This window comes from Aedes albopictus, chromosome 3 (assembly GCF_035046485.1).
Source record: "Aedes albopictus strain Foshan chromosome 3, AalbF5, whole genome shotgun sequence".
NCBI lineage: Eukaryota > Metazoa > Arthropoda > Insecta > Diptera > Culicidae > Aedes > Aedes albopictus.
In genome coordinates this window covers 35,720,980-35,746,324 of record NC_085138.1, presented here as the reverse complement: position 1 = coordinate 35,746,324, position 25,345 = coordinate 35,720,980, and the positions used below count along the sequence as shown (strand labels likewise).

Sequence of the window (25,345 nt, the reverse complement as noted above, 5' to 3'; positions counted from 1 at the left end):
TTGGATCTAGCTGGGCGTGGTGCAGCGTTTCTTACTCAGCCGCTGGATGCCAGAACAGACGCTGTTTGAGCCGCACCTCCTTGGTGAACAAACGCTCGAATCGTACCTCCTCAATCTAGCTGAAGTCAGAAGGACAACAGTGCCCAGGCTGCACTACCAGCTAAGCACACAACTCTTAGCTGGCGGTCTTTGTCATCGCTTGACCCGTGGAAGCATGAGGTAGGAACTTGTGAGGAACAGAGCTATGTTGGACGCTCTCCTTATCGACTCACCGTTTTGCAGCCCAAGGCCGTCTCTCCTTCCCCAGTTTTTTTTTCTTGTTTTTGTTTTTTTTTCTTGTTCCTGGCCGTCCGGCACATGAGAAGCCCACTGCAATTTAGTGCTGAATCGCTACAAAGACAATGGACACGCCAATATGTCGTACCTCCCGGATGAGCTTCAGAGAATCCCTAATCCTTACCATTTCCATCCTTGAAAGCATATGCGACCTACTAACCTCGAGCTGCCACGAGTATCCTGGCCCCGTCCCTTACTAACTAAGTTAAGTTTGAAGATATTTGTAAATAGCTTACAAAAATGATACACGGCTCCGTAAATCGTTAAACGCGATTGAGCCTCAAATAAATGAACTAGGGGTCTCCAGTTAGCCTAGTGATTAAGGCTATGGATCGCCAATCCGGAGACGGCGTGTTTGATTCCCGTTCCGGTCGGGAAAATTTTCTCGACTCCCTGGGCATAGTGTATCATTGTACTTGCCTCACAACATACAAATTCATGCAATGGCAGGCAAAGAAAGCCCTTCAATTAATAGCTGTGGAAATGCTCAAAGAACACTAAGTTGAAACGAGGCAGGCCAAGTCCCAGTCGGGACGTAGAGCCATATAGAAGAAGAAGGAAAAGAAGAAGAAGGATTACTTAAGAGACAGTCATTTCATAATATAAATCGTTTTTCGTACAAAAATAACATTTCCATTATTTTTATTTGTTACAAGTTTTATTTTTGTGTTACATGACCTATTTTAACTTGTAAATATTTTCCCAAGTTAAATTCACATTTGTAGTGCTTTGACGTAATAGAGCAGCATGAGAACGCATCAGTTTCATATTGATGGCCTACATTTAGGTCATTTCGAGCAAAAATCAACTATCAGATAAATGAATCGTTCCCGAACAGGGACATCAAAATGTAAATGTCTTGTATTGAAACTCGAATCAGGGTGCCCCCTTAGGATTAGAAATTCCTAGACAAAACTCAAGCTACGAAAGCAACTAATACCGCGAACCAAAGGCAACCTGTCAGACAAAACACGATATCAATTTAGTTGAAAATCGGAGTTTTCGACTAGCGAAGTTGGGTTTTTCTCCAAATCCATGCGTCGTACCTAACTTCGGAAGTGGTGCGCTGTATAGTAAACCTGGTCCGCTATACAGCGCACCACTTCCGAAGTTAGGTCCGACACACGGATTTGGAGAAAAATCCAACTTCGCTAATCGAAAATTCCGGGATTCAACTGCACGGACAATAACAAGATTGACTGATGGACCTACACCTCGTCATCCTATGTTTCGGAAATTATTATCTACTAGGAGGCCAAAATACATGTTATGTCTTGTATGTGTCCATATGTGTTGTCCTAGTTTATTACGCATTTGTAGTGTTTCATGCGGCGCCATCTCATATAACGAAACAGCAAAGTAATTGAAATTTGTATCATTGAGTACGCTTTCCATATGTTAGGCCATACCGCTTATGTTGTATACCGGGAACTAGTGATATTAAAATTTGCAGTTCAGTACTTGTTCAGTTTAAAACACAGTTTATTTTCGTACTTTGTTTGGATTCAAATCCTTTTCGATTGTTACATGCTCACTCGATTGGTCTCATCTTTGTTCTTTAATAAATAAAAGAAAACGGTTTGGTTAGCGCGATTCCGCTGAGCTCACTGCCAGCGGGATCAATTCTCCACAGTTGAAAATGTTATCTACCTTCTGTGTGGGTTGAATAAAGTATGCATACAAATTAAAAAAAAAAAGTCCTACAACCTAGAACATTCCGCCACTGTATCACATTGTTACTCCGGCTGGCGGTAGACACCGTTGAACAGCACCGCTTGGGTGCCATAATCGTAGATGAGGAAAACGAACGGATGGTTACAGTGGAACATGGCCGGTTCAACGGGCCGCGACGACCGGAAGCTGAACAGCACCGTACTGGAGGCGGCCGTCGAGCCCTTCTCGTTGACTTCGATCTTCGACTTCTGGAGGATTTCGTCGAAGCCGATCTGCTCCTTATCCGAGAAAGCCGAGAAATCAGCACCGTTCTCGAACATTTTGCCCAGACCTAGCCGTTCCAGGACCGGCTTGAGCTCGACGGTCTTCTCGATGCTGAACTTGGGGAACTTGACGTCCACCATGCGGGGGATGCCTTCGTTGACGATTTCACTTAGGATGCCGGTGTCGGAGGTCAGCCGGGCCAACACCTTATCCAGAGAGTTCGGGGCAGCCGGTGGCAAGAAGACGAACATCGAAATGCGAGTTGATTCGTCCTGACCCTTGTAGGGCATCTCCAGGACGTGACAGCCGAGCTTCTCGTTGGCAGCTGGGGATGGAATATCGAATTTGAAAAGAGACTATGGTATAAACGTGAATTGTTTGGAGCTTACCGTGGTTGAAGGTTCCCAAGACATGCATCATGTCGACGAACGCTTGGCGTTCACTGGAAACGTAGAAGATTTCCTTGTTGGTTTGATCTGGCTTGAATTCAGTCTGCCAAGTTCCCTGAAAATGAAAACAAACAATGGTTTTAGTTACTGCATTTAATAAATTCTATAATTGAGCTCAGAGAAGTGTCTGGTAACACGAAAATAATTCAATGCTCTCATGCTAAGCGCGCAAACAATCAGCAAGAACAAGCTGACGACGGCGTCAAGGTTTGATACAACTAGATATGGTTCCGGTATCAGGGTTTCTCAGACTTCCCAGGCCAGAACATAGAGTTTATCCTATTTTCATGTCTACCAAACGATATACGAATGCAATATGGTTAATTGGCAAAAAAGCACTCTTTCAATTACTAAGGAAATGCTCATTGACCAATGAACCAAGAATCGCGCTTTACCCAGGTGAAATGATGAGACAGAAAAAAAGAAGAATGAATCAAAACTCAAGGGCATATATGACCGAGGCAGGATGCTTAGGGTGACGGGTTAGATTTCCGGTCGATCCAGTAACGTTTCGTAATGTTAATTCGCTTGAATAAAAAACTTATACCTGCATTGGAAAAATAATGGAAATTTAATGTTATAATTGGCATCCTAGATTATGCCTTCGACCAGGGGTTTTCGGATCGTGCACTGCGGTGCACTTAATGCACCACAAAGCCTTGCAATAACTGATGTCCAGACTGATGGTGTCCAGAAATCGCCAGAACTCCGCGCATCCTGCCTAAGGACTAGAAGGAGGATGTAAAGAAAAGAGTTCGCACCAATGAGGGCCTACAGGGCGGCTAAACTGACACTGAACAAAGAGATAAGAGCGCGTAAGCGGGCGTAGTTATGACCAAAACGAAGGGTGCACCCCCAGAACGCTCCCCCGAGATGCTGTCTCGATACAAGACCTATCCCTTATGGCCAAACCGGTCAAAGCGAGTTCGCCCCGCAATAGCGAAGTCGTTTAAGTTGACCAAAACTTCGGGTTTGAACGGTATTCCGACAGTAACCATCAAGACGGCCATCGACGACCCCGACATGTTCAGAACGGCTATGCAGATGTGCCTGCCTAGATAGAGGCGAATTTCCGGAGAAGTGGAATAGGCAAAGATTGGTTCTACTGCCCAAACCCGGAAAGCCATCTGGCGACCCATCGGCATACAGACCTATCTGCCTTCTGTACACCTCCGGGAAATTTTTGGAACGGATCACTCTGTCGAACCTGATGATCTACACCGAGAAACCCGCTAACTCTGGCCTCTCGGATAACCAGTTCGGCTTCCGGAAAGGTAGATCGATGGCGGACGCTATTAGGGCTGTAACCATAATGACCGAGATATCGCTCCAAAAGAAACGAACGGGAATCCGCTATCGCGCGGTTGTCATGTTGGACGTAACCGCATCAGCTGGACCGCCATCGAGTGCGCCATACACCACACAAGGAGTCTCGGTTAGCTATCTCCAGAATAGGGTGCTAATCTATGACACCGAGGAAGGCGAGAGGAGCAACAGCATCACCGCGAGAGTGCCTCAGGGCTCCATCCTGGGCCCTGTATTAACCCCTTCGGGACGACTTTTTTCACCAACCTCGCCGCTGTAGAACGCGTCAGCGAGTGCAAATGACCCAACCGTCTTGAAAGGGTTAAGGGACGCGGCGTATGATGGCGTATTGGAGCTCAAACTTCCACCGGGCGTAAAGCTTGTCGGTTTTGCCGATAATGTTATCCTCGTGGTATACGGTGAGTCGATAACAGAGATGGAACTGACAGCAACACACGCAATTGGCAGACAGTTGGCACTCGCGTATCATAAAGGTAGTAATGGTAAACAACTGCAAGTCTGAACAACAGACAGTGGTCACCACAGTGATAATCAATGGTTTGATGGACGTTACACACTAAAAGCTTTCAGCAATCTTTTGCTGAATTTTGCCGAGCTGAAAAGTCCAGCAAAACGTTACTGGTGATCAGCAGAGTCTACTGAACAAATCAGCAAAATTTTGCTGAATTTCAGCACTTCTTCGGACTTCTAGATCTGTTACCGCGCCACCTTCGGTATTTGCAACGACGCCATTGAGGTGCTCATCGTAATGCTGCCGCCACCTCGACCACCTCACGCTCGCTCGTGAGAATATTCCCGTGGTTATCTCGGCACATGTCGGCTTGTGGCACAAAGCCTCTGCGCGAGCGGTTAAGCTTCTCGTAGAACTTCCGTGTGTCCTAAGCGCGATACAGCTCTTCCACCGCTTCGCGATCTCGTTCTTCCTGCTGGCGCTTCTTCATCCGGAAGACTGAGTTCTGCCTGTTCCGCGCCTGTCTGTAACGTGCCTCGTTTGCTCTCGTACGTGTTGCAGCTTTCTCGCCCATGCTGCATTCTTCTCGTTCTTCAACTGTTCACATTCGCCGTCGTACCAGTCGTTTCTGTGATTCGGAGTCGTGAAGCCTAGTGCTGTAGCCGAGGTACTACCTATGGCGGATCGGATGTCCCTCCAGCCATCTTCAAGTGTAGCTGCGCCAAGCTGCTCTTCCGTTGGTAGGGCCACTGCTAACTGCTGCGCGTAGTCTTGAGCCACTTCTACGTTACGAAGTTGCTCGATGTTGAGCCGCGTCGTTCGACTTCGACGCGTGGTGATAACTGTCGTAAGTTTTGAGCGCATGCATACAGCGACTAAGTAAATAGTGATCCGAATCTTTGTTCGCACTGCGATATGTGCGGTCATTGGTTATTTCCGAGAAGAATTTACCATCGATTAGAACGTGGTCGATTTGGGTTTCTATTTAATGGTCGGGTGATCTCCAGGTAGCTTTGTGTTCAATTCATATGAATACTTTATTGGTAGATGCACTTGAAATGGATATTTATTCATAAAACTGACATATGCAACCTCAAACTTTTTGAAGATTGAGTTCACATGTATGGAACTATTGTTTCTGAAATCCCAACATTTCTGCACTATTTCTTTTCTGGAACCCCCTAACTTGTACCTAATCTAACCTTCAGCACTCACCTTGAAGTAGGCAGCATTGGCAATGGCCAGTTTGGTCTGCTTGGTGATGGATCCAGGGATCAGCAGGTCCTTAATCTCACCCTGGGTAACATTCTCCACCCAGTTGTTGATGTACAGCCGTTGACCGTCGGCATCCTTTTCGAAGTCTAGCTTTTCGATTTCCTCGAAGAATTTGTCCTCCATGCACTCACGGATGGCGACCTGCTTGCCGAAGAATAGCTTGTCGACCGAGGTGAACTGAATGTCCGCGCTCTGGCCGAATCGAGCTGCCAACGACTTCTTGCCAATGTTGTACGCCTGCCAAACGACTGGCTTGTCTTCGGTCCAGTGCAGTTCCAGGCCAGTCCGAAGCATTTTCTCCGTTTCGGTTCTCGCTCCAAAGTAAGCCAACAGCAGCACATGGTAAAGACTGTACGGCGAGAAGAACACATTCTCCGTTGGGGTGGCGGTGTTGATGGCCTCCAGCAGTTTCAGGGTGAAAATGGATTCACCCTTGTACAGTCGATTCCGGGACAGCGGATTGTCCGCCTTTGTGTGCTGAATGTTGTCGTCCTGGGCCAGACACTGACCGTGGATGGTGCGGGCTGATAGTGCTACCAAGAGTAGCACGATGGCTGGGAGATTCCTCATATCTGTAATGGGAAGAATAAATGTGGGTAAGTTTCGGTATTGATCAGCTCAATCGAAGGATGATCTTAATAATATCAGAAAAAACACCATATTCTCAATTGAAAATCAATCAAAGTTCAAATGTCACCATTTCTCTTCATTTCCCATTCTTTCCTATGACGACAGCAGTGATGTTGTACACGGAAAAATATTAAAACCCAAAGAATAAGTTTTAAAAACTCAAATTTGGCTAAACTGCTTTTAGTTTTAACTCAAAGTTGGGTTGTTTTCTCCCTCGCCCCACCGCAATGTTGTCAAAAACAAAGAGAGAAGCACCGACGCATCCGCTGCTCTTCCGTGGAAGAAGCCAAATTTGGGTTTTCTTGAGTTAACCCAAATTTGCGTCATTTGAGGCCTCCGTTGGGTGAAAATAACTTACCAGTGGGTTAATTTTTTTGCCGCTCTCAAACGAGAACTACTCACTCACCACTTTCGCTGTTTGACGCAAATTTGAGTTATTCCACGGAAGACCGGGATTGCGTCAAAACAACTTAAATTTGGGTTGATTTGTAGTTCCGTGTAGAGCAAAGTATATAAATATGTACCAAGGTAAGAGATTCCCGTAAATGTCAAAAATGAGACTCACCAACACATCTGCGTTAGTTATGAAAAGTTGGTGTTTTACACTAAAATGTCATTATTTCAGCAAAGTTTGTGAAGTTTTGTTAGTTTGGATGTTTCTAAATGCTGAAAAAATATGTTTAGAATCAATTAAAAAAAATTGTTACCGATTTTCAAATGGCGATATCTTCTGTTCTATTGCATGGAGGTCACATTTAACCCAGTCAGATGCAATTAAATAATAACTTCTAAGATGGGAGTGCTTAATTTCTTAAGAAAGTTTGCTAAATAGTGATGTGCCCATACAAATCAGCTCAAACTTCATAACTATTTTTTGCTTTTTTCCTTTTCTCACTAATCAGTGAATATTAGCGGGAATCTCTTACCTTGGTGTTTAGATACTTTGGTTGTAGAGGGCTTTTCAAAACATTCATTTCAGGGATTTGAGCTTGCCTATTTTGGGCCACCCTATTGAACTGTACAGTTTAGCCCGCACGAATGCCGTAATTGATAATTCAATTAATAAATTCATCGTCTGTCGGGCAATGCTAGGCATTTACCAAAACAACGTCCATCATGTAGCTTCCACTTACTGTGTTAGTTTATTTTTTTTAAGTAGATAGCCGTATCGAATATATGCGAGTAGGCCAGCACCACATGTCTGCCAGCAGTGGGTTATATAGGCTCGGGTATGTTGGTTACCGGCACGCCGCGCCCTCGCCCACACGCATCTAGGCATGACTCATCTTCCGACAAGCAGTCAGAGTCAGAGGGTTCGTCAACAACACATCCCTCCTCGGTTGTTTTCAAATTCCGGCTTGTTGGCGCAATTGGTTCATACAAGCCACGATCGCCGCCACGATTGTCTGTTATGTGTCTGCTGCTCGTCACACATTCGTAGAATTTGAAACACCCGCCTTAACTCGATACGCGAGGAAAGAATGTAGGCTGATGAAAATTGAAAGAAGAGTATCCCTTTCATTTTCATAGCACGATCACGTGGTTTATAATCAATGTTTATCGTGATCCGGTACAATCCAAATGCGCTTAGAGTGGCAATGATTCTTGAAACCGTGCAATCGATCAAGACATAACATACCACGAAGTAGCTCTAACGATTAAAGTACAAGACTAAGGGTATCTGGTTTCGATTCCCGGTCGGTGCACGAACTTTTGTCTTGACTTCCTTGAGCATAGATTATCCTCATACCTGGCATACGATTGAGGAATGCAAAAACGATCAAATCCTTATAACCGTGGAAACGTTCTTATAGCACTAAAGTGAGAAGCAGGCTCTGTCCCAGAAGGAACATAACGTCAACAGAAAGAAGAAACGCGCAGTCAAGATACAGTAGTGGTTTCAGTTTCAAATATTTGCGCCAGAAAACTGACCGCACAAAATCGATCAGTTGCGGTGCTGCTACGGAACATCAAACCGCGCGCGCAACAATAACCCACCGTGAAGCCGTGAAGCAGCAAGCAACAGGCCACAATCAGCACGTTTCATGCCATACAAGGTGACTGGTGATATGGCGGGAAAATCCCAAGACGACAACAACGCGACAACCCGACCGACCTATGGAACGGCGATGAACCGGCGTATTTACGTCTACAATTAGCAATTTATTCAGGGAATTCTGCTCTGAAAGCAAGTCCAACAATCGCGCATTTGTTTCACCGTCCGATCGCGCTGTACGGTCTGATTGACTGATTAGCGGTGCGCGAAATGAATAAAACTTGAGGAGTTTTGTTAGATGCATGGATTCTTTTTTTATGTAGAATGAGGAAATCTGTTATCAGGCACCCAAGAGGTGGTTCTCTGAGCTGTGTCGGGTTGAAAGACCGACCCACCAAAACCGTACGATTCGGGAGGCCGTGGATGAAACGGAACCTCACTTATACGTTCCCATACACATTCTTTCAGCAATGGTGTTGTAACTCTTCTCTCCTTCCTCGGTATCCCTAATTCGGAAGTAGCTCTCCAGTAGCCGGAATAGGTTATCCGGCAGCTTATAGGTAATATGTGGCGCTCTAGATAGCGACGCAGCGGAAACTGTTGAACGCATTCTTCACGTCTAGCGTGACTATCGTGCAGTAGCGGCTCATCCTACACTTGATTTGGAGTGCTATCTCTACCATTCTGTCGCTTACCTAATAGCGTTTATCGTACTAATATCGTCTCCACCGTCGATCGATCCTTCAAAAGCCGTACTAGTTATCCGAGAGCCCAAAGTCATTTGACTTCTCGGTATAAACCGTCAGCCTCGACAGAATAATCCGCTCCAACAGCTTCGCCAGGGGACATGTGTCTCGTGGTCGTGTGTTTAGGCCCTGGAAAAACGTTTCCACTGTGCGCCTTGCTATGATATCCTCCAAGGTGTGAGCTCTTTGCATCATTCTCCTAGCTCTTGGGCAAGATGCGCGGAGTCCTGCGATTTCTGGGCACCATCAGTATACTGGACGGCGTCCATTGCTGATCAGGGATCGTCTTGTCATTGCTGCGTCGCACGAGATGGTTAGGGTTCCGACTATATCGTCGCTAAACAAATCTGTTACCCTCCATAAGTAATCGCTCCACAAATGCCGACTTGTCGAAGTTCGAGGTCAGCCATCCCCGATGGCTATCGAATACCCTCGGCATAGCCAAATGGTAGACAAACAGACATAACACCTAGTACAATTTTCGTGAAAATCCATCACCCACGTTACACTACCAACAGCTGGTGGAAATGTTTCACGAAACACTGCGTGGTGTAATATCGTCAACAGAAGGCGCTAGTGTGAAACGTCAAACGCAAAGAAAAACGATACGCGCGCCTCTGACTGTGAAAGCCACAACTATGAAGATTTAAAATTATCATTAAAAGCGTGGTTGATGGAAATTTCACAATTGTTACCTCTATTTCTCTGTGACTCATGCGTTGAAGTTTCTACGGGACTCAATTCCACTAGTGCGCTGAATAGTGAATCTAGCACGGACGAGAACTAGTCTATCGGCTACCTAAGAGGGAGGATGGTGAGGTCATAACTGTGGCATACACCCCGTTGAACTTCACTATTGTGAAGTCCTCGTTCAACGTGGAAACTATCTCCTGGACTGGAAACCGGCCGACCAGTTGAACCAGATCGCCGCTAGCTTAGCCTTTTCCGCTACCCAGTTTCCGTTGTTAAGGGGGATGCCATATGGGTCCACTAGCAGGGCGATATCTGCACTTTACTATTGTGCGGTCTCACAGTAGTTTAGATTCAGCTGTAGAAGCTGCACTATCGTCGACTGTATTGGTATTGTCCACCACATGACCTGGGCATTTTTCCCCACCTGTTGTGTGGCTCTTGTTCTTACATTTTTCTTCCCTATCGTGATCCAGGGATTCTTGTCACTTCGTTAGAGCTCAGTCCGCGACTTGAAGGAGTCAACCATTTTGGGCTAACATATGCTAGCGCGCTTAGCAGTACGTTAAAATGCCTGGTTACTCGTACTGGCCGTCCTTTTCGGCTTCGGTGATCCGCTGTCTACTACTGGGCGCTCCTTGCCGTCAGCGGGCCGCTCTTCTCCGGCATGTTTCAGCTATGCAGCTGCAGGCGGTTTGCTTTCTCCCCTACAGCTTCCAACAAAGAAGAAGCTGTCTGTTTGGGTAAACTTCTCCTCTTTGTGCGCATCAACCACGCTCCGCTCCTCGGCTCTTTCTTGCCCAGAGCGACCGATTTTCGGAGCTACAGCAGACCTTCCTTAAGGTCTGATGTTGTTACGCCCGCTGTTGTAGCCGATCTACTCATCCAGTTTCTCTCGCGGCTACCATCATTTTCAGTAGTCTATTCCTGTTGCGGTTCAGTGAGTCTAGTGAGTCTAGTGAGAAACGCGTTCCGCTCACTAGGGGGTATTCCAGCTTCCGTCTTTGCCCCTTCGTGGTGGTGATCTCGCGGTGTAGTCATGTCTGCTGGATCCCCTTTAAATCCGCTATCCCAACGCAGAAGTCGCCAATGATCCTGGTAGTTTCCTATGTAACCGTGGAGGTCACCCGAGGGTTGGCGCAGGCCGGCCCTTATGGGACTGACTTCTTACTGTCTTTTATACCAGAGCAGTGAGCACCCAAGGTGGTGCAGATGTCCGAATTGAAAGATCTCCATCCTAGGCGATTGCCCGCCATCGCCTTGACCCCTGGCCATGTCAAATTTCTGTTGACTTCCTTTATCTCTTTGTGCACCGTCATGAGCCTGCCTCTGCTGCGATGTCCTGCTGGGTTTCAATTTAACGCTTGCTTGCAGATTCCGTTTCCACCCCTGCGTAGAGTGTGGCCGACCCACCTCCACTGTGGCTATTGGTTTCCGATGGTATCGATGATGGAGATCCACGTTGGAGATCCAATTGTGAGAGGGAATCGCGCCACTTGGGCGGTGATTCTATATTCGTCTGTTTTCCACTATAACTCAGTCAGTCAACAGACGAATATAGAACCACCGCCCAAGTGGCGCGATACCCGACCACCATGCACGAATTATGTACCGCCGACATGTATTGATGAATACCTGCAGCCGTAGAATGTTCTCCTCTGATACACCAAGTTTCACTGTCATACAGCAAGACAAATTTCATATTCGATTTGAAAATTCGGATTTTAATGCGTCGACTAATATTGCTGTTTTTTTTTTAAATATTTCTTAATCTCGCAAAAGCAGGATTCGCCTTCGTGATCCGTGCACCTATGTCGATCTTGGTGCCACCTTCGGCCGCCACTTGGCTACCAAGATATTGGAAGCTTTCAACATTCTCCACTGCTTGTCCAGCTACCGTAAAGCTGAAAGGATTGACCGTGTTTACATCCAACTACTTGGTCTTGTTGACGTTGATGGTAAGACCTGCAGCCGAGGAGCGATCGGCAAGATCATCGAGCTTACTCTTCATATCAGAGCGCCGTTGAGCTAGGAGAGCAACGTCATCAGTCAGTTCGAAGTCATTTAGGTGCTCCATGGTAATGGGCTGCCACAGCAATCCACGATTTGATTCACGATCAATCGCACTTACCAGAATCTCGTCGAGTACGATGAGGACCAGTAGCGGTGATAGCACTCCAGCAACGATCCGGATGGGATCGGACAAAACACCGTTGTGCAGTACTCTGCACGAAAATGCCCTGTACTGTGCTTCAATGAGGCTGATGATTTTGTCAGGGAGACCCTTGCGCCTGAGGGCTTCCCACATGTTTCCGTGATTGAGGCGGTCGAGAGCTTTTTCGTAATCAATGAATACCAGGTAGTGAGACTCTTGGAATTCATTGATTTGATCCAGGATAATACGGAGCGTGACAATACGGTCCACACAAGATCGTCCGGTAAGGAATCCTGCTTGCTGCCGTCGGAGAGTTGTGTCAATCTTCTCCTGTATCCGGTTAAGGATCACCAAAACGTCGGCGATGATAAATAATTAATCAGCGCAATTTGCCAGACGGCAAGCCGAAATTCTCTAGTAAAATCAACAATCATCCAGTCGAAACCTATAATCTTAAGCTTAAGCTGCAAAGAGAATCAACGAAAACCTGCTTGGACTTAGCATACATCTTCTGAAACGCGAAACAGTATGGAACAGAATAATATGCGAAAATTTTACACAACTGTCAATGGCATGCGGATAAAACCAACGCCGTCTCCCATCATGTGCAAAGTTACCTAGCTAACAGGCAAAGATGGCCAGGCGAATGGAGCACTGTGATACTTTGTTGAATGGATAGAACATTAGCGTTTCGGCGAACAGATTAAGCACCAGTGACGAGGTGAATAATAATTGAATTTGAGTACATAAAACCAGAATCTTATAAGTCAATTAGCAAATACAAAGCAGCCAGCAATTCATTTTGCAAGCAGTTGCATAATTTTCACCTGTAGCAATGAAAACTTCACTAAATGTCTAGCTCGGTGCACTGCGATGTATCAACGCTACCAGATATCACGGGAATCCCCCACATTAATAGGCGTGCGATGCAATTCTTACTTAGAATACACTCTGCCAGCTATATGACTAATCACTACCCGCATATATTGACTTCTTTGTTGAGTTTCCTAGTGAATTAGCCTTGCTAGCCGGTGAAAATAACACCGCTTGTATGACGTACGTGTACATAATCCATTATTTCCACCTGCTTTACGTTAGGAAGCGTGAAAATGAGAAAAGTACGTGGCGCACTACATTGGATTAGTAGCTATGCAGCACCTAAATGTAACACAAAGTCCTAGTAAAATTAATGAGCTGATAAACAGGGAAAAAAGAACTCAAACAACTATTAACAAATAAACGATGATAATAAAACTAATGCATCTTTCCTTCCCGGCAGCCGCCAGCACTTTGGTTAATGATTGTTGGCAGCAGGTGTTGTTTGCTGATGTGGGCGGATGAAGTCAATTTATGCGCATATCCATACCCAACAGCCAGCAATGGGAACAAAAGCGAATAGGCAAACCTACTGAATTAGCGCAGAAAAAAAACAGCAACACAACCGGTAACCTGTTTGATTTTATTTGGCATTGTTCCTTCTTTGCCTTCATAATCATACACTGCCGGCCAGTACATGTCAAGTTTGGTTGCATGACGGTTGGTGAGGTTTTGCACTTGGTTTCGCACCTCAGGCTCTTCGCGAGTATCTAAACGTGCCAAAATAGGTTATGGCGCTAGAACTTAGATTTCTGTGATACAAAGAGGTGACCTACACGTTCATTTTGATAATGTCTGACCAGCACTTCTAACTTGATTCTACATACATATTGACAACGTTTTTTTTTTTTTCATTAGGGCCTAACTGATTTGATCGATTTCTCTTCGTCGACTGGGGTTTCAGGTGGTTTCATAGTCGTTCAAGGGATTTTTGGGCGTTTCATAAGACTCCAATGCGTTTTTCGAAGTTCCTGGGTCGTTTCTGGGGGTTCAATGAGAGTTCCAGGAATTTTAGGGGCATTCTAGGTAGTTTCAAGAGGTCCCAGGGGCGTTTTCGGGCTGGGCCATGAAGTTTCTGGAGGTTTCAGAGGCGTTCCATGGGTATTCAAAGGAGTCTCAAATGGCTTCATGGGCGTTCCATGAGATTTCAGGAGGTCTAAGGAGTCAGGGTTGTTCCAGAGGGTTTCAGGAGCGTTCCATGGATGTCCCAGGAGGCTTTAGGAGAGAACGAGAAATTCATAGCAACTGCGGCAGCGGCAGAACCCACGCAGTCAAAGGTTCCGGAGTCCATGGGATCCCAGAGGCATTCCATGGAGTTTTAGGGGGATCTGATGCGTTCCGGGGGCGTTCTATGGAGCTAGAAGAGGTTTCAAAGGCGTTCCAGGGGTGTACCAAAGAGTTTCAAGTGCGTTTCAGGGGCACATTCATAGGTGTCCCAGGGCTGTTCTAGAGCCTCAGAGGGTTTTAGGTGGTTTCAGGGACGTTCCAAGGAGTTCGCTTTGAAACGCCTTGAAACTCCTCTGGAAACTCCCTGAAACTTCTTTGAAAGCCACCTGAATTCCCCTCAAACCTTTCCGGAACCCTCCTGAAAACCCCTGAAAAGCCTTGAAACGCCTCTGAAGCATCCCTGATGAACCCCCTTAGAAGCCTCAATGAACTCTTGGGACCCCTCCGAAACTACCATGAAACTTGAAAATGAAAAACTGACGATCCGGAACCGGAAAACGGTCATGATGTAGCATGGAACCTGGTAGCACGAGTCGTGTAGCGATTGAAAGGTGGAAGCAGGATTTCGATGAATGTCTCCCAAATAGTTCCTTAAAGTACGTTTAGCCATGAAAGAGGCTTTGATTCCGTGCGAATGTAGGCCTGTTAGATGAAGAAAAAGCTTCAATTCTACAGTCAGAACAAATTCAAACTTTTGCAACGTGCAAAAATGCTAATCAGTCTGCTTTCAAACGATTCGAACTCGCCCCATCTGTATCAATCGTTGCGCATCATTATTCAACAAACGGTGGAAGGTCATCCCCGTTTTCACTCACACTCGGACCGTGCGCGCCTACCGTCATCATCGTCGGCCCAGCGGGCTGAGGTTATCTCCTTGCTCGCAGCGGTTAGTGGCTGGGTGGGCATTAAACCAATCGAATGACGACGACTGCTGAAATAAATTGTCGAGAAAATGTCGCATATATTCCACCACATTCGAGGCTGAGGTCAACGGTACTATACTCCAAATCCGGCACCACGCACGCATTCGGCGATGACTCGCGAGCCGGGAAACAACGCGGACGACGGCGGCGCGGCCGCGGTGGTGACAGTACTACACCACGCTCTTAACACTTTACAATGCCACAGCGTACGATTCGTCACCACACTGTCCGCCGCCGCGCCGAGCCGCTTGCCGCAAACTCCATAACACGAGACTGCAGTAGGGGAGCATCCCCGCGCGACCCCTCCCGCCGCATGTGCATGTGTCTTTCTCATATGCAGTTACGTAAGGAAAACAGACGCTAAAGGGGACTCATGATTCAATTCCAAGTTACTCAACCAATCTGTAAAGCCGACGATCGACTGCCAGCAGTAACCATCAACCAGGCCAAACACAACCCGCAGCCGTCGGCAGTTGGTTAGTTGGTTAACTGCTGGTGTTGAGGCTGTTCACTTTCGTTTGGGCTTCTTCGCGATGTGCAACGGCAGGGCTGGTAGCGGGTTGCTTTGTGCGGGTTTGGTCACTCTGTTGAGAACGTTGGTCACTTCAGTACAAAAACGAGAGAACGCATACTATGTCACGTCTGTCGATGAGCTCCACTGATGTCCAACGAACTGTGCTTTCGCATAGGTATAGTGACCGTACAATTCGTGGTTGCTACTCTGTTCATGGACTGAACAAATAAATTTGCACAAATTATCAACAGGCGCAGCCTTGGATTAGCTTCAGAAGACTGTATTCCCTTAATGTCTTCAATGTACAATTTCGTTCCATGTTCTGCCGGGTTCCATGCTGCAGCATTACCGCACGCGCTTTAAAATCTCTCTGCATTCCTCGTCAAACCATTCGTTCCGTTGACCCCGTACCATGTACCTTATGGTTCTCGCTGTTGCGTCGTTGATGGCTGCTTCAACTTTTCTCAGCAGTCCGCTAGAGGGGCCATATCGAGTTTCTGCGCGGATGCAGGTCACACTGTCTGGAAATTCTGCGCATATGCTGAGGTGACATGCGGTCGCGTCTCTGCATATGGCCCACCACGATAATAGCTGTTCCCAGCTCGCGTGTGTTACCGCAGCTCTAGTAGATGGTATGATTTGAATACCTCTAAACGTCCGCATCATGAAACCAGTCCATCGCATCTACTGCAACTCTGCGGTGCCGAACCCGCGGTGCTTCAGTAGATCGGCGAGTATGCGGGTGCTCCCAATGAAGTTGAGAGATCGGTAGTTCCTTGTACCGAGTTTCCAATAGCAAGCCATTTTGCTTGCTGATTTTACGTTGAATTCCTTTTTTCACGGCTGGCTCGTAAGGCCAAACACCGACCACTTTCCGGAGGACCATAGTGCACAGTTCAGCTCAAAGTCCTTCCCTGGCACTCAGATGTTAATCAGGCACCCCTTATATGGGGTCAGCAGCTGTTGTGAGCCGTTTCTCCTGGCGAACGGATAGATGCTCAGCTTTGCAGAAGCAAATATCTTCTTTTTCGTCAGACTACTACCAAAGCTCCCACCGGGGTTGGTTATTTACCAATACTGGATAAGGTTATGGAGGCCTTAAACTAGCCGATTAACAATAAAGCAGCTGTATCCTGCGAAAAGCTTTTTCAACGTGGAAGCAAGCAGCTACATCAATTAAATCATGAGATTCTTTTAAAGGTATGGTAGGATTAGGAATTGCAAAATAGCTTGTTAGATGCCCTCACATATCCAACCCACAAAAAGCACATAACCTTTCTTAAATCTGTATACAACATAGTGTAGCGTGTCCTGTACAATAAACAGACTGAAACCACTTGAGAGCAGAGGAGTCCTTCGTCGTTGGATACCAGGCTGGTTTTCGTGAAGGTCGGTCAACGATGGATCCAATGTTTAACCTTGGATGGATTAAATGTTTATCGATCAACGATCAAAAAACGATCAAATCTGACTGTCAATGGTTCCTCCTCCGTGACTGATCTGAACTGATATCAATTGCACTGAGATCTAACTGAATAAAGGGCTAAGGACACACCAGTTATTCTCGAAGTGCAATTTAAGCAGCTCATACATTTTTGATCAATAACGGCGCCGGCCAAGTCCTTATAGTCAGCTGAGAAGGGAAAGGAATGTTAGAGTGTACTGGTTGCTGCTACTCGAGAGCGAGAGCACTCTGGGTCCCCACAACCCGCACGGACTGGGTTTGTTAGACGGGAAAGATGGGAGATCTGGGAGTTGGGTCGGTGATGTGATCCATGGATAGGGAATATTTATAGTGTTCGTAAGGTGATAGATTGTGTGGTGATTACTAGGTCAAGCGGCACAGTTCGCTTTGGTTGCATAACTTGTAGGCGTTATATACATTGTGCTGTGGAAGGAAAACGATCTTTTCAATTCGTTTCTGGCTCTAGCGATGACTATGAATATATGTATATACATGAGTTGTATATGTAGAGAAGAGAGAGAGAGAGAGAGAGAGAGAGAGAGAGAGAGAGAGAGAGAGAGAGAGAGAGAGAGAAAGTAGATAGAAAGATACAAACAAGGTATTTACATATTCTAAGGTAGTCTTAGATGTCAAAACTGGCTGAGCGGCCATTATTTTTTCACCGTGAGAAATTATGAAAACAAACACCCCCCCTCAGCAAATTCCTTTGAAATTTGGCTTCCTCTGCTTTTCCCCACAAACTAAACGACCTGCTTAACCTTCCATTATGTAAATACCTTGGATACAAAGTAGGAGGAAAGAGTCGGGCCAGGGATTGAACTCATGTCCTTCTGCATACGAATTAGAAGCGGTAGCCACTAGACCACCAAGCCTGTCTCTTGGATGGATTGACTACTACAAAATAACCCAGAGTATTTTGCTAAGAGGGTTCGAAAAGTTGATACAAGAACCGATTATATTTCTTAAGAATGTGTCTTCCAAGATTCTATCCAGAGTTTTCCCTGAGTTCCTTCCGATATTTTGCAGGTTTTTCCTCCTGGGATTCAGATGTAGTTTCTGCAGGACCCTGCACAGAAAAAGCGACAAGGGATGCATAATTTCAGCAAAAGGCGGAAAGGTGCCTAGTGCATGGGAGGGGTTGAACGTCCAAAGCCCCACCTCTTGGGCATGGGGGTTTGAGATTCTGGCATTTCTGCAGGAGTCTTTCACGGAGCCTTTGCAGGAGTGCTTTCCGGGATTTCTTCCAAAAGTTTCAGGAATTTCTCTTAGTTGGTTTCCGGAATGGCTTGTCAATGGTCTTTCCCGAGATTTTTGTGAAATTTCTGCAGATATTCATCCAGAGATTTATCCAGAATTTTTCGCGAATCCCCTGGTGTTCCTCTCGGGTTTTCTCTTACAGGTCTTTAGACTTCCTCCTGGAATTTCCCTAAAATTTCGCCCCAGGATTACTTAAAGATTTTTTTCCGAAATGTCCAACTTTTTATCAGGTTTTCTCCCGAAGATTTCTCCAAGAGGTTTTCTCGGAGTTTCTCTTAAAATTTCATCCTTCCGATATTTCTCTTGGTTTTCCTTACAACAGATTTTAAGATTATCCCAGCGAGTATTCCGAGAAAAACTCTTAGAAAAATCCATGTATAAACTGCGGGAGCAGGGAACCTCGTAGGAAACAACTATACGAGAATTAGAGTTACTTAGAATTAGCGAATTAGAGAAAGTCTTAACAAAGGAAGGTTAAAGGAAAATCTCTAAAAATCTCAACAGGACCATTAATTCTCACTACAAAGCAAAGCATGAAAAACAACCTCTGCAGAAAATCGTGAGAAGAACTCTATGCGAAATAGGGTGACAAGAACTCTATGCGAAATAGGGTGACGATGGGTATTATCGGCAGGTTTGTTCTTTTCGTCATGGGGGGTTTTTGTCGACCAAATTTTCTGAAACTTGGTAGTATAATTCAGCTTGGTTGGGGTGGATTTGAGACCAACTCTGAGTTCAACAGCTTTAAGAAAAAAAAAACCATGACGAAGAGAACAAAACTGTCGAAAATACACAATTTCCTCTGCCAGTAAAAGCTCCTGCAGAGCTCCCAAAAAGGATTCCTTTGCAGCTTTCTAACAAACTGATAAATTTTCACGGATGTATTCCTGGAGGAATCTCTGGAGGAGCCGCTTGAGCAACTCCTCAAAGAATCCATAAACAACTTTCGAAGAAGTCTCGGCTGAAATTTCTAAAGTATTTCTAGGAATATTGAAAAAAAAATATAAGGATATTTCCGAAAGTATCGCTGAAGCAATTTCAAAAGGAATTAAAAAAAAAAAATCTGAAGAAAATTTTGACTGAATTTTTGAAAGAATTTCGGAAAAATAAACAAGAATATTTTATGAATCCTTAGATGGATTTTCTGAAGAAATTCCAGGATGAATACCTGGAAACCCTTGGTGGAATACCTAACAAATCTCTTGATATTTTGGAAAAAAAAATCTGGGGAAATCCCCTAATAAAAACCCTAAACATTTTTTTAATGAATTCCTGGAGAAATTTATAAAGAAATTCATAGGAGTACGTTTGGAAGGTATCCTGAAGGACTTTCTTATGAAATCTCTATGCGAATTTCTGCAGGAATCTCTGCAAGAGCTCCTTAAGAATCCTTATAGAAATCTCTGAAAGAATCTATAGAAAACATTTTGAAATCCTTGGAGGATTTTCTAAGGCATTCTTAAGAAATCCGTGGAGCAATTTCTGGAAGAGGAATGTTTTGAAGGAATATCTAAAGGTATGTGAAGAAATATTGGGTATTTCCTTAACAATCTCTTGTAGGATTTTTAAAGCAATCCTTGGAAAAAAATCTTTAGAAAGCTTCTGATTTCTGATCTTCAAAGTATCCGTGAATCATTTTCTTAAAAAAAAATCCATGGAGTATTTTGAGAAAGTTGTCCATGACAGAAAAAATCGAAAAATCAGTGAAAGTTTTTTCAAAGTAATCCTTGGATAAATTTGTTAAGAAATCTTTGGAGGGTAGTTTGGAGTTATTTCAGAAGAAAATATAAGTCCAATTAATAATAAAAGCCGTGGGAGATTTTCTAAAAGAATCTCGAAAAAAAATTTGCGAAGAAACCCCTAGGGGAGTTTCTATAGGAATCTCTGCAGGAAATTCCCGAATGGATTTTTCATTATTTTTTGCAAAAGAGTCTGGAAGAAATCCCAGGAAGATTTTCTGACAGAAATTCAGATTAAAAAATCTCTAGAGCAATTTTTAAAGCAAACGTCGGAGATAGTTTTGGAATAAATCCTTGGAAGATCCTTTGAGAGAATGTCTAAAGGAATTTCCGAAGGATTTTTCGGAAAAAAAATCTTGGAAAATACCGAAAAAATAGGACAAACTCTGAGGATTTTCTTAAGAAATCCCTGGAGGATTTTCTTTAGAAACTCATACACAATTTTCTTACACAACTATTTGTGCAACTTCTGAACGAATCCTTAGTGGAATTTCTGAAGAAACTGGAAGTAGCTGTGGGAATTACTGGTACACATTTGTGAAGGATTTTTTGAAACACTTGACACTTCTGGAGGAATACATGGAAGATTTTCTGAAATAATCTGTAACCTGATGATTAGATTGGAGAAGTTTTCTGCGGAGATCGTCGTTATGAAGTTGAAAACTCTGGGTTTACTTACTTTTATTTAACACCACAGAATTGCAACAAATGGCGACCGAGCATCTTTAAATTTCCGCAGGAACGCCTGAAGAAACTTCAGAAGGGATCCCTGGAGGAACTTCCGAAGCAATTCTTAAAGGAAAATTTTCGAAGCAATTCGTAAAGGAATTCCAGGGTAAATCCTCAGAGACATTTTCAAAGGAGGCCCTGAATGAATTTCGGAACTTTTCGAAATTTTGGGACATTTATGCAAAAAAAAAAAACAAGGTAAGACTCCTGGGGAAATCCGTTCCGTGGAGAAAAATAATTCATAATATTTTTTTTGGGTGTAACGTAGGAGAAAATCCGGGAAAATCCCACGAAGCGCTCTGGGAGCAATGCCTAGGAAACCTCTGGGAAAATTTTGGTAAGAAATTCTGCAGATCGTGATAACCATCTGGAGAAATCGGTTCAGCCCAGCAAACAATGTTGGTCTTGGTTCAAATTGTGGAAAAATGCCGGTAGCGATCTGGACTCCGGAAGAGATTAGAAATAGAATACTAATAAAAATGCCGTGGAAAATACGAAAGGATCCTGGAAGCCCCAAGTAACAATTATACTTTTGGGGCATTCCTGAAGTAATTTCTAAGATAGAATAATAAAACTTAGCAATAAAGCTCTTTGTCCTGCAAATTCAAGATAAAATAGGCATACAATACCTATACGACTAATATGGCCCTCTCTTCAGGAGATCTTCAAGGCTGCTTTGAAACTAGTTGTATATATGTACTTGCACTGATGATTGATTATAAGCACTTCATAAAACTTTAACAAGAATAGCTTTAGGCATGTTGATCTTTTAGCTGTCTTTCCCAAAAGTGCTAATAGTGCATAATGAATGAAATCTTTTGCCTATGCATTATGCAGATCCGAACTAGTTTTGTTTCATGGATGAAATGTTAATTGAACTACGAATTAATTTTCATCAAATTGAAATGGCTAAAGCATTTACATATCAGGCAAAGATCATTGATGACAGTGAATCACAATTTTCCGTGCCATATCCACTTTTTCGTTGATATGCCACACAAACATCAAAAATAATATCAATCATTAATATACGAAGACATAAATTTCCTATAAAAACAAAAGGCTACGCCACTTATTCAATTCTTTCTAAACATGGCTGCCCTTCCAAGCGAACAAAACTCATGCAGCCGCCATCAATTGTTATTTCCTTTAATCCAAACCACCTCAAAACAATGATGGAACCAAGTTGCCTTGCATGAAATCTACAGTATTTATTGAAGATTGGTTTTACTAGTGATGATCTTAAGGCAGATTTGTTCGTCTTAAATGAAACTTATTCGTTTTATTCAAGAGTAACAGCCTTTGACAATTGGAGCTTTTTGGAGCTAGAAAGTTGTTTCTGTACATTTCGCGTACATCCTGCAATTCTATCATAGTTTTGTGTATTTTTGCATTAAAAAAATAAGTGCAACTTACTAAAATTACACAATTTAGCATGAACACGAGAAGAGCCACAGTAAGTACCCATTTCATTTTCGACTCAAGTTGCTGTGGCCTGTGTGAGTAGCTGGCTGAAGGTTGGACGACAGCAGCAAGCTACTCGCATTTTTGATTGGTTATAAAATTAATATTTCGTCGATATGATTACTTTTGAGCACTAAAACGGCTAAATTAACAGTGAGCAAAAGTGTTTGAGTGTTCATATTTGCATAAGAAAGCTCTTTACAACCAATTTGTTGCATAATTTATTACTTGAGTTAATAAGAGAGTTCGTTGTTTTATTATTAATTCTTGTTCCAGGGTAGTGGCTCTAGCTCAAGAATTGAAAGTTTTCAGAAGTTTTTAAAGGAGAATAACTCAGATGAATTGTACTTGAATAAACGAATTATAAACTTTTAATAGAATTTGTTGTTGTTATGTGTTGAAAATAACTACAAATACGTCTTAAAACTTATTATAGGATTAAATGCCTTAGTGAATGAAGCTGTTTTACGCGAGATTTTCATAATTAACTTGAAGAAAACTTTAAAATCGCATACGAACGGAGATTGTTTTCTCTTGATAAAAACAACTATAAATGTTTCATGAATTGGTCATGCTATGATAAAGCTTCCATAAAAATAAACAAATCTAAAAGGAATTTAAATTGTTACTTGGGAGGCAATTCTAAAGGTATCTCTAAAAAAGTTCCAAAAAAAAAACCACCATTCCACAATGGTGCTTACATCGGGTATACGATCATGGGCAGGGAAGCTCTCAGGTCATTACTCTCCGTGCAGTTGAAACCCGGAATTTTCGACTAGCGAAGTTGGATTTTTCTCCAAATCCGTGCGTCGGACCTAACTTCGGAAGTGGTGCGCTGTATAGCAGACCAGGTTTTCTATACAGCGCACCACTTCCGAAGTTAGGTCCGACGCATGGATGTGGAGAAAAATCCAACTTCGCTAGTCGAAATCTCCGATTTTCAACTAAATTGAGAATACTATGGAATTGCTCATAGAACACTCCCAAGGAACAATCACTCATTTAACCAACACTGCAATGACATTTTTATTTCACATTTAATTGAATTACAGTTTAACATTATTTCATCACAGCTTGTAATCAGGCGTTGTTCAAACAAAAGTGGAGAAGTTATTCAGCAATCTTTTCTGCAAGCGCGATACAGGCTTTACAGTAGGAAGTAATCTGTGTTATATCAGCCTCATATTAAACTTGTATTCAGCTATAATAACCTGCTGCGAAAACAAAAACAAATTGAAGTGCGAGGTGCAATTATAGTCCAATCATGTTTATTTGTCGCATCTAAACGCATTTATAACACACAGGCTCTTCTAAAAATTTCTCAACTTGGGATTTGAACTCGTGATCTCCCAATCACCCGTCGCATGCCTTACCGACTACGCCATACTGGAAATGGTAAGTTGCTCGCTGAGTGTGAAACATCTTCTTCACAAAGCTGTGAAAGATCAATAACCAGATTTATGAAAGGTTGTAAATATTTATTTAAAAAAAGTAGTGAAGATGACTACAACTTTGAAATTGCTACGAAAATTAGCAAATGTTTCGAATATTTTGCTTTGGTGTGCAACAAACATCAATACATATTTAATAATGATGAACGTTCCAGTACTGCTCTATTATAATCACTTTGATCTGTTGTTCAATCAAAAAGTGATAATCGAACAAATAAATCCTAAATCCGTTTATACAACTTACTGTTAAAACATTATTGAACATTCCCACAATAGCTGAAGTATCAAACAACAAAAGCATTTGTTCAACTTATGTAGACCACAATAATCAGCTTTCGGAAACTGTGGAACATAAACTTTTTAACGCGTAGAAAAAAGTTCTTCTTCAGCTTATATTAAAGCTAGTAAGGGCAAATCGAACAAACAAAAATTGCTGACGTTTGTTAAGCTTATAATAAAATTGCTGTTCCCATACGTGCCAAATGTTGCTTTTTAGTTTATTTACAATGTAAATATCATCATTTCAGCTTATTATTCAGCATTTGGTTTTGTTCAGCTGCGAATGTTATAAACCAGCAATATTTCCACATGCATGCTTATTTATGACTTCGAATTGTTCCTTGGGACTAGACGGAGGAGCAGGCTTGGGAAGCCTACTTGGGAAGTTATGCCAATAGAATACATTCACAAATTTTTGAATATATGTAATTGGCTTTGAAAATATCCGGACTTCAGTAACCTGCCTGCCACTTTTAGCACCACCAAGGTTAGATGTATTATTGTGTGAGTAGTTGTGTTCCTATATACCACCTAATAGGTGTGTACCCTTTCATTCACTCTGATCATTATTGTGATAATTCTGGTCACCAGTGATTATTGGTCTGTCATTGACCCGTTCACAGCCCTGTACTCGACAATACACCAATGCAATGCGATCAACAGCCCCCAGCAAACTCCCCGCACACGCGATAACAATCATCGCTGGAGTTGCTTGGATGTACTTTGCATTACAGCACACTTTGAGGAAGCTGACCGAACATCAAGCATTCACTGTCTACAACTCTTCGTGATCCATTGTTCACCCCGGGCGGACGGAATAGGCCACGGATCATGATGATGATCTCATGATCACCAAGCCAAGTCAATTGATATCAAAATGGATGCTTATCACGCAACTGCTACGCTTTCCACAATGCCAGTTCCACTACAGTTCCAGTTCTTTGTCCAACTTCACCGAGAACCATTTTTGGGGAATTCCTAATAGAACACACTTCCACTCATTCTTTTATCGCCTCCCGTTTGATGTTCTTATAATATAACAACGCCATATTCTAAACACGTACTTTCCGAAGTATTCCACTGCTTTCCTGATTGACTGCGGCTATCGTTTGCTACCACTATTCACTGTGGTCACTCTGCTGATTGTCGTCACAACTGCAATATGTGCAAGATCACCGATCCGCGATCACCTTATAATCAAAGACAACACCTCTAAAACAGTAGGCGGGCGCGCGCGCGAAAACCGGTCCAACCACCACGAGGTCGATTGCGAGACTGCGTTTCAGTCGATTGCAGCTCTACTCCACCGCCGGACAACTCTCAATACAGTACTGTGTAATTGCGCGGTGCGTATTTCTTCCAAAGTTGCGCTTTCGATCGATCTACACCACCGTAATCGGCGAGGTGCTCCACTAGACTGAGTGGGATC

The 25,345-nt window shown here is 43.6% G+C and overlaps 1 protein-coding gene across 1 annotated transcript; it reads right to left on the bottom strand.

Annotated features, from left to right (window-relative positions):
• Positions 1-1,797: 1,797 nt before the first annotated feature.
• On the bottom strand, positions 1,798-25,345 carry LOC109427333 (serine protease inhibitor 88Ea). The gene is made up of 4 exons (XM_029867911.2): positions 24,981-25,345; positions 5,716-6,347; positions 2,664-2,778; positions 1,798-2,599 (listed from the first exon to the last, which is right to left on the bottom strand). Exons 2-4 carry the CDS (start codon positions 6,343-6,345, stop codon positions 2,073-2,075), a joined length of 1,272 nt encoding a protein of 423 aa, XP_029723771.1. The 5' UTR covers positions 6,346-6,347; positions 24,981-25,345; the 3' UTR covers positions 1,798-2,072.

Bases quoted from the DNA above. Each gene is read 5' to 3' on its own strand.
- LOC109427333 (XM_029867911.2), bottom strand. From the start codon at position 6,345: ATGAGGAATCTCCCAGCCATCGTGCTACTCTTGGTAGCACTATCAGCC. The intron at 2,779-5,715 runs GTGAGTGCTGAA...TTTCATTTTCAG, and splicing joins CCAATGCTGCCTACTTCAAG to GGAACTTGGCAGACTGAATT. The intron at 2,600-2,663 runs GTAAGCTCCAAA...TTCCATCCCCAG, and splicing joins CTTGGGAACCTTCAACCACG to CTGCCAACGAGAAGCTCGGC.